The following is a 16,147-nucleotide window of genomic DNA, read 5'->3' as shown; positions in this document are numbered from 1 at the left end:
ATTCTACTTTTGTGTTGGATGCCTTTGCTTGCCTTTTCCTTTTTCTTTCTTATTTATTTACTTATTTTGAATTTTACTTGGGTAAGAACTCTGGGTCAAAGGCTTGGTAGCCACAACATCTCTTACATATTCATTTCTGCTGTACTTATTTTTCAGATAGGGCCTTGTGCTTTTTATCTTAATTGGACTCAGTCCATGAGCCTCCTATCTCCATCTCTCAATTAGCTGGTATTAGTGGCATGGGCTAAACCACATGATAAAAATTCTTCAATTTCCTGTTTGTGTCACCATACCATCACCATTTTAATGCCACCAGCTTTGTCTTGTGCCCATTCTGTGTCAGAATTTCACGAGAAATCTTTAACCTGTTTAACCCTATGTGGGTTCTCAGTAATCAAGGGTCTTTCTTTCTAGAAAGAAGGCATTGTCCAGGTAAGAATAATGCTATAGACCTGCCTTGCCACTAGCACCTCAGTCACTAGGGGAGCCTCACATTTAAATAAACTCGCAGTTGTAAATACTACTTGAACATCCCTCATCTAAAGGTTTGGAATCTGAAATAGACCACAATCTGAAACTTTTTGAAGCACTTAAGACGTCTATTACAGTATTTCCAAAGTTGGGAAACTGAAGAATTTGAAACAGTTTTGGATAAGAAACATTCTAACTGTAGGTGGTTTTTGTTTATAACATCATGTGGGAACACAATAGATTTGAAGGAGGTGACCCTGGGGAAGGCTGAGTTTTGGAAACCTTTGCCCTGGGACATGATGCTGGAGACTTGAGGGCTATGTGTCTGTGGATGAAGTGGGGTGGTTGGCATTCTTCCCAAGTATAAAACAGCACGGAGGTGCTGGGATACATGGTTTGAAGGGTCTGTGTATCAAAGACAATCTGCCAGTTGTTTCAGACAGAGGAAATCTCATGGAGGGGCAGGTTTAGTCAGGGAGTGGGAGCACTTTACAAGAGTTGGGGAATCACAGGATGTTTTTTGTTTGAGTCCACACTGATGGCAGGAATTCTCTGACACACTACACATATCCCAATTCAGTTCTGTGCAGGCGATGGTACAATGGAAGCACAGAGGGATTACAGTGATTAGGCCCACTGTAAATTCTAGTTAATTCCTTGTCAAATGTGCAGCTGACATACTTGATCTCCAGTTCTATGTGCTGTCTCTTCAGTCTGGTCACCGATTCTTTTGCGGTGCACAAGCTTTTCAGTTTCATGTACTGCATTTGTCAATGCTTTCTCTTCATTGCTTAGTAATTGCAGTTCTGTTCTGTATTTTATTGCCTATGCTTATTTGTTCCTGTGTTTTTCCTATTCTAGTAGTAGATTCAGTTTTAAGAAGTCCTACATTTAGATCTTTGTTACACTTTGAATTTATATATTTCTCATATCACTTCCATGCCCGGAATATTTTCTTGCTCATGTAAAGATGTATACTTATGTCTACTGAGTCACTTCTTGTACCATAAAATTTTTTTCTGGTTGGCTTTGTTTCAGTTATCTTGTACGTGCATAATTTTATTTTTGTGAGGTATTGCATTTATTAGTTCCTTTAATAAAGATTTGCAAATCTGTGTCCATTAAATATGTGTGTGCTTCTAATTTTCTCTTGAATTCCTATTTCATTATTGATAATTGTATATCTGGCCTATTATTCTTAGGGGCTACGAATATTTTTGTGACTTTAGGCCTTTCATGTTCTTTTTTATAGAAACTGTCTGAGTTTCTATGTGCGTAATTTTGCATCTTTCCTTGTTGTTTTGTCTGGGGAAGCAGATTCATTCTTTGGAAGTTATTTCTATATCATGGATTATGTTCCTAACATTCTCTAGGTGTCCAGTTGTTCCTAGGTCATGACACATGATCCAGGCATATATTTCATAGGAAGCTTATTTATTCTGGTAGGTGCATGCATGAATCTAGTCTGAGCTGTGTCCAATTTGTTTCTACCAAAAATAGCTTCTCTTATTTCCCCTAATGGGAAATAAGTTAGGTTCGTATGCACTGGTCAAGTGAGACTCAAAAAGGATATCAACAAAGCATAGTAAATGATAGAACCAGTTTAATTCTTTTGGATCTCTGAGAGAAGAAGGCAGCTTGATTCTGCCAATCATGAGAAGTGGGGAGCCAGGATGAACACCTATAAGAAGGAGCTGAGGAACAGATAATTGTGGCTCTCACTTGTAAACCTGGTTAATTAAGAGGCAGAGATCAGGAGGATCCCAGTTCTAAGCCAGCATAGGAAAGTAGTTTGTGAGACCCTATCAAAAATACCCAACACAAAAAATGGGCTGGCAGAGTGGCTCAAGTGATAGAGTGTCTGTTTAAGGCCCTGAGTTCAAACCCCAGTATTGATTTAAAAAAAGGAAAAGAAAAGAAAAGAAAGAGCAAGGGGAAATGGGAAATTAGAAAAACAGCCTGAGGTATCATGAGATGGAGTTTTTAAGGTTCTAGTGTGTTAGGTAAGCAGGTTTCCTAAGGGGTCAAGTGCCAGAAATAAAGCGCAATCAGGAGAGTATGTGGATGGTTCTTCCCTAATGGTTTCTGACTGTGTCCTATGTCAGCTGCCATTGAAGTTTTTTTTCTGAAGGGTTAGTCAGTTATGGTGACCTTTCATGTAGTCAAGTATCCTTTATTCCTCTCCTAAGTCAGAACATTGTACTGATATATCATGGAGGTTCCATGCTGTTCCTGCCTGAGATTCTCAGAAATTCTGGAAGTTGCTACATCTAAAGACAGCTACAAAGTTCTATTCACCTGAGACTCTTCTGAATGTTTTCCCTTAATACAGGAGCATTACTGACAAGATTCCATGCAATTGAAAATGAAGTTTGCTTTATGAAGACTTCAGAGACACTCATGTTTAGGAAAGTTGACTTCAAACAAGGGAGCATCACCTACCATTGCTCCTTCACAAAATTTATGAGGAGGCAGGTGCTTGTGTTTATTGTGATTAAACCATGGGATCCTTGAGGAATACCCTCCAGGTAGTGTTCTGAAGATAGCCCCAGAATCTCATCAGTATACATTCAGAAAATATCTTCCTCTATTAACTTAGGGACAGCTCACTTTGCTTTCCAGGTTAAAGAATGGGAACAACAATGACACAGCAGCATACGCATGGTGATAAGTTGAAATGCAGGGGATAAGTTGAAATGCAGACAGTAAGCAGCAGCAGTTCCTCCTTGTCAGGCAGGGATTCCAGAGGCCCAGCCACTTGGGAACTGGTGACTGACACCAGAAATCTTGGGTAGTTGGGAGGGTGAGAACGGTAGGATAACAGTTTGAGGCCAGCCCAAGTAAGTAATTTGTGAGGCCCACCTCTCTAAAATAGCCATACCAAAATGTACTGGAGATGGAGCTAAAGCAGTAGAGTGCTTGCTTTGGAATCATGAAGTGCTGAATTTCAACTTCAGTCCCATCAAAAAAAAGTAACATCCAAATCATGAAATATTGTATTCCCCAGCTCTCCCATAACAGTTGGCGTTCCTTTTCCAATGTTAACCTCCTCTATCAAGATAGAATAACCCTGTACTGGGTGAGTGGATCAGATGTTAAGAGTAGCTGCCTAGCAAGAGTGAGGCTGTGAGTTCAAACCTGAGTGATGCCCCCAAAAAAAGTAGAACCCTCCATGCAGCTCTTTATACTGACATTCATTTTATATTATTTCTGTAAGTAGTAGGAATTGTACTCATCTAATTTCACTTGTTCTTAACAGTAAATGTCAATTTTTTCAGCTAACATTTCAATATGTATCCATGAGGTTGTGTGCAATGTTTTCTTTTACAGAAATCATTCTGTAATGCTTATGTATAATGTTTACATAACACATATTTCATCAGATAGTATGTGAATACACACACACAAATACACACATATTCTTCTCCAGTAATAGTGGTCTCCACAAGATTTGGCTGATTTAGAGGTCCTATTTCTTCTACTCACACAATTTCCATGATTTTTATAGTGGTGTTAACAATTTTTTCGTGGTTTTGGTGGGGAGGGGGCAGGACTGGGTTTTGAACAAGGAGCCCCACACTTCCTAAGCAGGCACCCTACCTTTTGAGCTACTCTACCAGCCCTGTTTTGTGTTTGGTACTTTCATGGTAAGGTCTCTGAAACTATTTGTCCTAGCTTGGCTTTTAATTGTGATCCTCCTGGTGTCTGTCTCCAGAGTAGTTAGTATTACAGTCGTGATCCACCAGCGCTGGGCTACAATTTTCTCTTTTATCCTAATTTTTTTTAGCAAGGTGTTGTCGTGTATTCCTGATTTCCCCACACTGTGATACTGTCTCTGCCCAAGTCTTACTCTCTGAAGTTTTTAAAAATGCCTAACTCATTTCTTCCTTTTTCTTTTGTATGTTTTGTTCATGTGTGCGTATTTGTCTTGAGGATATTGATTACATTAATTTTGTCAACTTTTTATAAGAAGGGTTAGGAGGAGGGTAGGCAGGAGACTATAATCCATATGAAAGTGATGATGACTTGGATCAGCGAAGCTTGTGTGATCAGTTTGAATTCTGAAACAAGTATAGATATTGAACTTATGCTTTTTATTTTTCATTTATTTATTGGTGCTACTGTGGTTTGCACTCAGAGCCTCATGCTTGCTAAGTTGGGCTCTGCACTTGAGCCCCTCCACCAACACATTTTGAGTTGGATATTCTCAAGATAAGGTCTCATGAACTATTTGCCAAGACTTGTCTCTGTCTTCTGAGTAGCTAGGATTACATGTGAGAGCCGCCAGCAGATGGCTGAATTTTGCTTTTGGTAGAACTAGTTGAGTAGACAAACCTAACATTTAAATAATTGTACTAGGGGCAGGGATGTAGCTCAGTGCTAGAGCACTTTTCTAGCACGCACAAGGCCTTGGAGCATACCAAAAGAATAAAACAGTATTATATAGCTACAGTAGGTACTGCTGCATAGACATTCCATTAATAATTTCAGTTTCCAGTATTCATTATATTTAATAAAACTTGGATGATTCAGTGATGGAAGCGTGGCTCAATTGGCAGAGCAACTGATTCCCAAGCTCAAGGCCTGGAGTTGAAAGACCAAAAGAAAAAACATAATACACCAGAAAGCTTAGATGAGTCCTGGAACATCCATGTGGTGATTGTTTGGTCAGCATCAGTGTCTATACTGAGGAAAAATATATTTTTGTGTTTCACATCAAATCTTTCTATGTTTCTCAAACTAGTCTCAAACTCCTGGCCAAAGAAGTCCTGCTGCCTGAATCTACTGATGGGACAACAGAAACCCACCACATTTTCACACACAATGTATATGTATAAGTAATTACTATTATATTAGGAAAAAGAGACTGTGTGATGGTTCCTCACTCCTGAAATCCTAGCTAGTCCAGAGGTAGAGGTCATGAGTATCCTGATTCATGGCCAGCCCAGGCAAACAGTTTGTGAGGCCCTATCTTGAAAATACACAACACAAAAAGGGATTAAGGGACTGGTGGGGTCACTCTGGTGGTAGAGCATCTGTGTAGCAGGTTTGAGGCCCTGAGTGCAAGCTTCAATGCTGCCAAATAGGAGAAAAAGAGCCTAGCATGAATGGAACTTAACTCTAATATGTATAGATGTGAAAGGTGATGAAGAGTAGCAATTGATGGTAAGTGCAGGTTCAATGGAGTTAGGGGAGAGAAACTTACAAGAAGTGGTAGGCAGTTATAGTTTCAACATGAAACTCAATTGAGTTCCTAACTGAATCTTATTAAGGTAATCAGGCTGGGGGGCTATAATCCCAGCAGTTTTGAGAAGAACTGGAGAATCACAGTTCAAGGTCATTCTGGGCAACATACTAGATTCCCATCTGAGCAAACAAACTGGGACTAGTGGCCCACACCTGTAATCCCAGCTATGTTAGTCACAGTCCAGGAAAAAAGCAATCAAACTGATCTGAGAACTAAGCAAAGCATAAAGCACTGTAGACATGTTTCAAGTGTAGTGTGCTTATATCACAGGGGCAAGGTCCTTAGTACAAATGCCAGTACCAGCTCCAAAAAAAGAAAATAGAAAGAAAAAGAAAATCAACAAATAACAAAAGTAAATTTAAAACCACAGAGGTTTTGAGGTCGGAGGTTTTATGCAAGGGTTGGGTCTTGTGCAGCATGGATATTAGTGCAGATGTTTCAGTTCATAGAGACACTGTGTCTCCTGCCCTGTGGCAAAGATGGCCACAGACACCCTGGCTGGCAGCTGGGAAAGTCTTGAGTAGTCATCAGTGAGACAACATTTCTCATGCAGAGAAGGGAGGTGACAGGAGATGCCTGCACATCAGTTACTGAGCTGATGGAGGCAGCAAGATCAGCAGAGATGTTATTTCTCAAAGCCAGGCTAACGTTCATTTTTATTTAAGGTATATAACAAGTTTGAGGACTCACAGTAGTGATGTGAAAAAATTGGGAGGCATAAATCCCTTAGTTCCAGAGAACCAGATAGGATGCATTTGGAGGCTTGGAATTCAGTATTCTCATTCCATGTTTTCCTGGCAGAATTGTGGCACATCTGCCCCACTATATTTCCTGTCCTGTGACCACAAGGAGTTTTCATGATGGATGTTTGTCCTTCATTTGTGTGGCAGGTTCCACATATTGTCAATTGTGGTGTGTGGAGAGGAAGAGGAAGAAGAGTGACTGTGGCTCAGTTTTAGGGAAGATGTATGACATTCCATAGTTTGGAGGATGGTACCCAAGGCGACTGACCTAAGGGTAGATACATTCTGTGCCTGCATGGCACTGGGGTGTGGTGCTGTGATGGTGGTGGGGAAAGGTGATGTGAAATTTTGGAAATACTTTGTGGTAACAGGGCTAGGGGGTCATTGGGTAGATCTGACTGTGAAAGGTGTTTTGCTCTGGGGTTTCAGAGGTGAATGGGTGGAGCCATGTTGGGATTAAGGTTAGGTTAGCAATGGTAGCAGAGTGGACATTGTGACAAGATGTATCTCTAAGATAGGGTAAAATTCAGGGGGTGTTGGGCTAGGTGAGAGTTGGGGTCACTGGGGTGGGTGTCTGAAGCATATGGAGGGGTCAGTGGAATAACCACTGTGGTATAGGGTGGGAGGGGTGAGAAGCAGTTATGGGTACACTAGGAAGGCTGGGCATGTTGGTGCTCCTGTATAATACTAGAACTTTGGAGATGGACACAAGATGATCTGAGATGGAGCACATACTGGGCCACCTAGGGAAATCAAGACCACCTTGAGGAACATAGTGGATCTTGTCTCAAAAAACAAGGAGTGAGCCAGGCACAGGTGACTCATGCTTGTAATCCTAGCTGCTCAGGAGAATCATACTTAGAAGTCAGCCCTAGGCAAATAAGATACACTGTCTTCAAAATACCCAACACAAAAAAAGGACTGAGAGAGTGGCTGAAGGGGCAGACTGCCTGTCTAGTATGTGTGAGGCCCTGAGTTCAACACTGCTTTGAAAATATGAAAAGCTAATATCAAAATCAAGAAACGTATATTCCCTTGCTCTCCCAAAACATCTGGCATTACTTCCCAAACTTGACCTCATCTACCAACACAGAAGAACCCTTCATGCAGCTCTTTATGCCTTTATTCCTCTTGTTTATGAATCTAAGCAATAGAGACTGTGCTCATAAAATTATTGCACTTACAGTTTCTTTTTTTTTGATACTGGGGTTTGAACTCAGGCTCTTGCACTAACTAAGCAGGAACTCTACCATTTGAGCCACTCTGCCAGCCCTGTTTTGCATTGGGTATTTTTGAGGTAGGGTCTGAGCCAAGCTTGATATCACTGCCCACGCTTGGTGAGGAGGAAGAAGTAGAGGTAACGGTTCGTGGGGCTCCGGCATCCAGGGAGATAGCAGGAGGCCGCACCAGGATGAGGCACCAAGGCACCAACAAGGGCTGAAGTTGAAGGTGCCTCAAAGACCTGTAGAGAAGAGGGCAGCAAGGAAATTGTCCTAAAAGAGTAACGTAGAATACAGCATAGAATAAAGTAAAGAATAATTTAGCATAAAGTAGGAGGAGACAGGGTTGACAGGCTCATCCTAGTGAGCTGATCCCACCAGTGTTTGTCCTGGTTTTCTGGGATTACGACTGAAAGGTATGTCGGGAACGCCAGGGGGCCCTGGCCATCTTTTGTGTGCACACATGTGTGTCTGCACTGGGGATATTGCCTGTATTAACTTTTTTCTATGAAAAGGGATGCAGAAATGCAGGCATTGCATGGGTGGTGGGGGCTCAAAGGTGAGGGGAAGAAATAGGGACTGGGTGACCTGTGGGGCCATAGCCATGATAAAAGAGAAATAAAAGGTAGACTGCTGCCTGATTTAATTGAAGAGTAAAGCAGTTAACCTTGGATTCCATTTTGACAATGGCCTGAGGCATGTGGATCATAGGCAAATTCTGATATAGTGTCTCCAGATTATGACAAGGGACCTCCTCTGGGCTTCTGTGAGATCTGAGCCAGGGGAAGTTGGCAGACAGCAAAAGAACATCCTGCTCTCTGCAGGGTTCCTAGCTAAGTAATGTGGCTATAGCAGATCTACAATATGGCACCTGGCTACCAGGGTTCTATGTTTTGTTTGCCTACTTTACATACTTTACAAAATAATTTAAGTTATGTTAAACTAAAAATATTTTATAAGTGATTAATTTAGCATAGAAAAACAAAGTCATAAACAAAAATTATGGTCTCAGAAGATAAATGGACATGTATGGAGTGAACAGAAAACAACCTTCCCATTTTGTCAGCCATTCTGTATCCAGGGTCACTTACTTCAGGGAGATATCACTAACCTCCTGGGATCCCATTGCTATTCTCCATTACCCAGACACCAACTTGAGTGTCAGAAACCATAACTTCAAAGACAGATACTTGTGATTCACATACTCCAGGAAGCCCCATCTTTAGTTATCACCTGCATGTCTGCAAAATCACTAAATATTTTTGGAAGTAATTGGCATTAGAAGCTAAAATTGAGATATATCAATGAAACAGAGCATTAGTCACATTCCTCTATTCTTCAGTGTTTTCTTGGTACAGGTTTTTTTTTTTTCTCCACGTTCTCAAAAGATGTTTCTTCTATCAACTTTTATTTCTCCGTATTCCAACAATTGTGCTTTGGATTCATGTATTTTCCTGACAGTAACATCATGGTATTATACTACCAATTGTAAAGGCCAGCAGCCCAAGAATAGACATCAATATGGCCATAGTTAAGTATGCTACAAACATAAATTTAAAAATACACCACTCTTGTCTTCTGTAGACATGAAAATGAATTTTTGTGTAGTTGATTTTTGTGAAGCCATAAAAATGTATTACACATATCGGTCATGAGCAGATAGAGAAAACAGTAAAAAAGCATGTAACAACACGATAAAACATTAGTGCAAAAATTTACACAGTGATTTAATACATGGACACAGACAGACTGATTCCTAAGCAGATGTGTTGGATAAATAAAGGATCACACAGCATGGAGTATGTACCACTTACCACATGCTGCTCTCTCTTCATATCCACAGTTCTGTACTAGTCAGTTCCAGTGCTGTTTCCAGAAACCATATCTACAACCTTGAGGTAAGAAGATGGTGGTTCAAGGTGAGGTTGGAAGAAAAACACAAGACCCTATCTGAAAAATAAATAAAACTAAAATGCCTGAGTGAGTGGCCCAAGTAATAGAGAGCCTGGCTACCAAGCATGATACCCTGTGTTCAAATGACCAATAAATAAATAAAAACATGCCAGGTGCCATGACTCACACCCATAATTCTATATACACAGGAGGCCAGGACAGGAGGATCTGCATTTGAAGCAATCCTTGGCTAATTGTCCACAAAACCCTATCTTGAAAATACACAACTTAATAAAGGGTTGGTGGAGTGGCCCAAGTGATAGAGCACCTGCCCAGCAAATATGAGACCTTGAGTTCAAACCCTAGTACTTCCCCCTGCTAAAAAAGAAAAACCAGAATGGTCACAAACTGGAGTGAGCTTTCTTTCGCTCCTGGTTATTACTGAACCTAACTGGGCCTAACTGGGTGGTGACAGGAGATGCAGGATAGTCAGACAGACAGAAAGTTGGGGTCAGGTGTGTTGGGAACCCAGATGGAGATGCCCAGCAGCCTCATTGCTTCTTTTCTCTATTAATTCTCTTTCTTTTACTCTGCTTTTCTCTATCTTTATTTTTAAGGCCTTACTCCTTTGCAGTTCTTTAAAACCTTGCTTCTGAAGTCTTCCTTCTTTCTATTCTTTAAAACCTCACTTTTAAATTCTTCTTTAAAACCTTGCTTCACTATTCTTTACAACCTCTTTCCTTAGACTTGCTCTCTCCCATGTCTTTTCTCTTAGCTTCTCTTTAGCATAATCTCTCTTAAACTCTTTGTCCCCAGACTTGCACTGTCCCATGTTCTCTCTTTAGCTTTCTTAAAGTATAGGTGCTCAAACTTGCACTGTCTAATGCTTTCTTTAGCTTTTATTTAGTTTAGCTTTTCTAAAGCCTAAGTATAAAGTTCTTGGTGCAGACTTTCTATCAACCCCTCTTTAGAAATTCCCCTTTAACAATTTCCTTTTAGCAATTCTTTCTCCTTCAGAAATCTCCCTCCAGCACTTTCCCTTCAGCAATTCATTTCCCTTCAGCAATCCTTTTCCCTTCAGCAATTCTCCCTTCAGTAGTTCTCCCTCAGCCATTCATTTTCCCCCTTTCAGCAATCTCCCTTCAGCAATGCTCCCTTCCAAAAGCCTTCCACATCCAAAAAGCCAAAAGCCAAAAAACCTCCCATCAAAAACCCTTTGACTTTCACTGTAGGATCCTTGGTTCAGGAAGCTGGGAGACACACCAGCCATCAAAAACAGCAGCATTCCTGTGCATCCTCTTTCAGCGAGTCTTTTATATCCAGTGGTAAACAGGGTGGAGCAGCAGTTCTTGGGGAGGGGCGTGACATTGTTCCAAGAGGAACCTGCATTCCTGCTTCTCTGAACATGAACAACTTAGGAAAAGCAGCTGTTCTGCATCTCATTCTCACCTTATTCTGTGGCTAGGGCTGTGCCGAACTCAGCCTACAGAACATTGGGTACAACTGTGCTAATGTCCAGTTCTCATAGGCTTCTCATAATCTGCTTTCCACAACAAACAATCCCAAAACTAATCCAAAGAAAATTATTAGCCATTGTTGAAAGAAATTATGAAAAGCCCTAATAAATGAAAATAGATACCATGTTCATATAATGAAAATGTTAACAATTTTTAGTTGGCTCTTTCATACAATCCATTTACTATACACTCAACATCTTCCTATGGGTAGAACTGGAAGGCTCATCTGAATATTTAACTGGAATTTCAAGGTATGCTCAAGAGATAATATGAAAAAAAGAAAAACAAATTCGATATTTACTCTTCCCAGTTTCAAATCACCACAAGTCAGACACCAGTGTCTCATGCCTGACATCTTAGCCTCTTGGTAGGCTGAGGTCAGGCTAACCTGGCAAAATTTTTTGAGACCATATCTCCAAAATAACAAGAGCAAAGAAGAGTGGAGGTGTGGCTCAAGCAGTGGAGTGCCTGCTTTGCAAGCTCAAAGCCCTGGGTTCAAACCTTAGTCCTGCCAAAAAATATACCATGAAACAACTGTAATCTAAGAAAGTGAGACATCTGGAATAAGCACATAGACAAAGGCTTAGGAAGCTGAAATGAGACTACAAAAAGAAAACTCTGTCTTCAGTGAGTTGATGATTGTTAAGATTTATAAATATTAAATTGGGGAAAGAATGACATCCTCATAAAGCAGTGTTAATTCACAGACTACCCACAGGCAGCAGAATAAAATTGTGTGCTTAAGGCACAGTACATACACATATCAACATAAAAGAAAACAGAAGACTAAATATAAGAAGTAAAACTAGGCAATCCGGAAAAAAGCAATATGGGTAAATTTTCATGACCTTACATTTAGCAATTATAGAATTAATGAATGTGACAGCAAAGGCATAGCAATGAACGGAAAAGAAGATAAATGTGATTTTTTCAATATTCAAAACTTGTTCTTCAGAAGATACTATCAAAGTTGAAAGACAATACTGTAAGTCTAGCTGAAAAAAACACAAAACAAAAAAAGGAGTCAGGAAGAGTCTTAGTATGTAAGTCACAGAAATATACATATTCACTTGATCTTAAAACTTTTTGAACTTTTATTTTCATTTTTATTTGATCTTAAAACTTATATAATATCATTAGCAGAGAATAATGCATTCTTAGAGAATGAAAAGACAAAATAAATTTGAGGCACTGGGTCAGCAATTTGTAAAAAGAAAAAAAAAGGTTACATAGCTGCCATGGTATCAAAGAAATCAGTAGGCTAAGGCAAGAGGACTTGAATGGAACACCAAATTGGCTTCATAGTGAAAACTCTGTGTGAAGTAAAAAGTTAGTAACCAAGCAATGTTAAAAATGTTATTTTCAAAATAAGAGGCTTTTTTTTTCTTTCTGGTACTGGACTTTGAAGTAGGCCTCACTCTGGCTAGGGAAGCACTCCATAAACTTTATCCACTATGCCAGCCATTTTTTGTGAGGGTTTTTTTTTTTTTTTTTTTGAGAAAGTGTTTTGTGAACTATATTTCCTGGGGTTGGCTTCAAACTGTGATCTTCCTTCTCTGTGCCTTCTGAGTAACTAAGATTGCAGTCATGTGCCTAGCCAAGCATCTTTATTTTCATGATAAGTTGACTTCAGTGATTAAACTGTTCACACTGGTGGAAATGAGATGAAGGTGTAGGATACCTTTTGCCTTTGGAACGCTTGTATTGCTCTTAGCCACCTAAAGTGAAAATATAAAACTTTCATGTTTTAAAGATTTTTTATTTTAAATTTTTTTGGCAGTACTAGGCTTTGAATACAGGGCCTCACCCTTGAAAGGCAGGTACCCTACCATTTGAGCCACACATCCAGCTCCCCAGAGAAGTTCTTTGAATTTACTTTTCCTTAATTATCTGCAGTTCAGCAATCCTTCATGTGATATATTCTGGATTCTGAAAAGGGACAAGGAAATGAGGCCTGTTGGCTAGGGAATGAAAGAATAATTTCCCTCACTAAAAGGGCAATGAAGACCTTCCATCCCAGTAGGTTCACTTTAAAAGAAGCCTGGGGCACTCACCCAGCTTTAGAGAGTATACTTTTTAACATAGTATAAAAATCTTTCCTGGGCTGGAGTTATAGCTTAGTGATAGATGACCTGTCTATGTGTAAGGTCCTTGGTTTAATTATGCACACTGCTAATATCAATCAATTAATAGATCTTGTCATTACCAGCAGCATTGGATGTATTATTGTTGGAATAATGGATCTTGTGTTTGACTCACCTGGATGAGAAATTCAAAGGCAAAATGGTCAATATATTTATATCTAAGTTATAGCACAATTAATATGAAAGAAAAATTATCAAATGATTATGGAAAATTGATCTGGAAAAATTATAAAACCACTGTATTGATTTCCAGGAGTTCCAAGTTTACTGTCTGGAAACCAAAAAGTTTATTTTTATTTAAAAACAAATTCTTAGTGGAAGACACTGATGGCTCATGCTTATAATCCTAAATATAATTTGTAGATGTGTATAGATAGGCTCTAAGGTCTTTCTGGGGAATGACTTTTATACAAATGAGTTGGTTCATGCAAATTTTATTTCAATATACAATTTAGACTATCTTACAAGCCTTGAACTTGCAGAAATATTAAAACGTACAGTCATTTGCACTTTACTCTGGTACACTAATTTTAGTATTTTGGCACATTATTTAGATTATGAATTTGTTTTTGTTTTACTTACTGGAGTTTGAACTTAAGGCCTGACAGTTCCTAGGCAGGCCTCTACCACTTGTCCATTTGAGGCACTCCACCAGCCCTTTTTCTCTTGGAGATTTTTGAGATAGGGTTTTGCTTTTACCCCAGCTGATCTGTAACCTCAATCCTCATGATTTCTGCCTCCTAAATAACAAGCCATCAGTTCCTGGCTTATTTTTTTTACCAGTTTCACATTCTACTCAACTCCTGTTCTTCTTTATATCTCTCATCCTCTGCTTTCTATCCTTGTTTTTGAAACTTTTATTAGTTACTTTTTGTTTCTGAACAAATGGAGAGAAACTTGCAGACACCATTCCAATAAGGTATTTCCTAAGAACAGAGACATTTAAATACAGTAGTTAAGTCAAATATTACCATTTATAGCTCTTTTGTCCTATGTTCAGTCCATACTGTGATTCTTTCTCTTTCCCCAAGAATATTTTTATGGCTTTGCTTTCTGTCTGACAGCTCATTTGAGACTATCAATACAATCAGGCTCCCATATATTTTACCAAAACAAAAATTTAATTTATAATGGGTGCTCAACCTTTCTTTCTCTTTCATGTAGATGCTATGGTTGAATCATTCATGCCAAATATACTGTAGAATTCCCTCAGCTTATCAAGACTTAATTTAAATGATATCTTTTTAGTTGGGATAATCGGGGTTTTTGTACAATTTCCCCCTAATGATATGTTATAACTGCTGTGTTATTTCACTCAATGACAGGGAAATTTAAGAGAAACACCTGATTTCATCATTGTGTAACCATCACAGTATTTATGTGAATGAACTGTGATGTCATACCTTCCTAAACAGCTTGACTATATGGCATGAATGGAGCTTAATGTGGTAATATTCTGTTTAACATCGATCACAGTAACCTGAAATGCATTTTATTTTTCAGGTGCCATCTTGCTATGTTTCTCACTCTGGTCCAAATTCCTGGACTCAAGAGATCCCCCTGCCTGAATGTACAGATGGGAATGCAGGAACCAGCCACGTTTCCAGACACAATCTGTATATCAGGTACTTTCCTGTTTTGGTGAACAATACCTGATAAAAAACAATTTAAAGAAGCAATATTTTTATTAGTATTCTTTAGTTGTACATGGCATTTCTGAATATGCTTACACTGAACATTGGTTAGGTTTGCCTCAACCATCTCTGTCATTCCCATCCACCCTATTTAAACACTGCAAAAGGTTAAGGGAAGAAAATTTTATTTTGCTTCACATTATAAGTCCATAATTGTTTGGTTTCTCTACACTTGGTTTGTAACCAGGAATGCTATGGGATAAAGTTGAGCCTGGTGTCAGAAATATTAATAAGCAGTTCAAATGAAAAAAACAAAACATGTTCCAGATGCTCATGGACAGATTGTTCAGTGTCAAACACAGAGATGGGCAGAAGAATGAATTGACCCAAATCTGCTTACCAGGTCAGTGAGTCAGGTGGAAAACCCCAATCACCAAAACAAGGGGCTAGAGAAAGGCTGAAGGAAGTCTGAAGGGAGGAGCAAGTTTCTTATATAGCAGTCAGGGAGAGATTCTGGGGGAGGGACCACCTGAGAGAGGGTGTTCACCCAACTTGTGAGAGAAGAAATTGGGAAGGCTGAACTCTCCATCTGGACCATGCAGCATCTAAGAAAGTTTAGGAACGTAAGAAAAGTTCATTTTTGATGAACTCAAGTCCATCAAGTTCTGCTGAGGTCAAGGCTCTGAAATACTTTTGACATTATTGGTAAGAGGCATGTCCTCTCCACAAGGTCTCAGGCAAACACACATTTTGGTATATTTTCTGTTGTTACAATGACAATCTGAGTTGGAAAATCACAGTGAAAGGCACCCTGTGGCAAATATTTCATGAGACATCATCTGTACAATACCCAGAGAAAATGTACTTGTGGCTGGTGCTCTTATCACTTGAGACACTCAACCAGCCATTTTTGTTCATTTACTCATATGTGCATACATTGTTTGGGGGCATTTTTCCCCCCTGCCCCCACCCCCTCCCTCTCACTCACACCCTCTTCGCTTATAGGTAGAACCTGTTCTGCTCCTTTCTCCAATTTTGTTGAAGAGAAAACATAAGCAATAATGAGAAAGACATAGCATTTTTGCTAGTTGAGATAAAGATAGCTATACAGACAGATTCCTAGCATTGCTTCCATACATATTTGTATTACAACCCGAATTGATTCATCTCTTCTATCAGACCTCTTCACTACTTCCAGATCACCTTCCCATATTGACCTCTGTCGCTTTATGGTTATATTAGCTCCTCTACAGTGGGCACATCAAACACTTTCAAGT

The 16,147-nt window shown here is 39.5% G+C and overlaps 1 protein-coding gene across 4 annotated transcripts in view; it reads right to left on the bottom strand.

Annotated features, from left to right (window-relative positions):
* The window catches only part of LOC109680562 (uncharacterized), a 472,009-nt gene that overhangs the window by 33,009 nt on the left and 422,853 nt on the right, over positions 1-16,147 (bottom strand). For all 4 annotated transcript variants that reach the window (XR_012443910.1, XR_012443906.1, XR_012443914.1 and 1 more), the window contains one exon: positions 9,497-9,574. Coding sequence is in view for 1 of the 4 variants with exons in the window: in XM_074061699.1 (XP_073917800.1) it covers positions 9,533-9,574 (42 nt within the window). In the remaining 3 variants the exon portion in view is untranslated. The remainder of the gene's footprint in view (positions 1-9,496; positions 9,575-16,147) is intronic.

Source organism: Castor canadensis, chromosome 19 (genome assembly GCF_047511655.1).
Source record: "Castor canadensis chromosome 19, mCasCan1.hap1v2, whole genome shotgun sequence".
Lineage (NCBI taxonomy): Eukaryota > Metazoa > Chordata > Mammalia > Rodentia > Castoridae > Castor > Castor canadensis.
The sequence above is the reverse complement of the archived record's forward strand: the minus strand, read 5'-3'. Positions and strand labels throughout refer to the sequence as shown.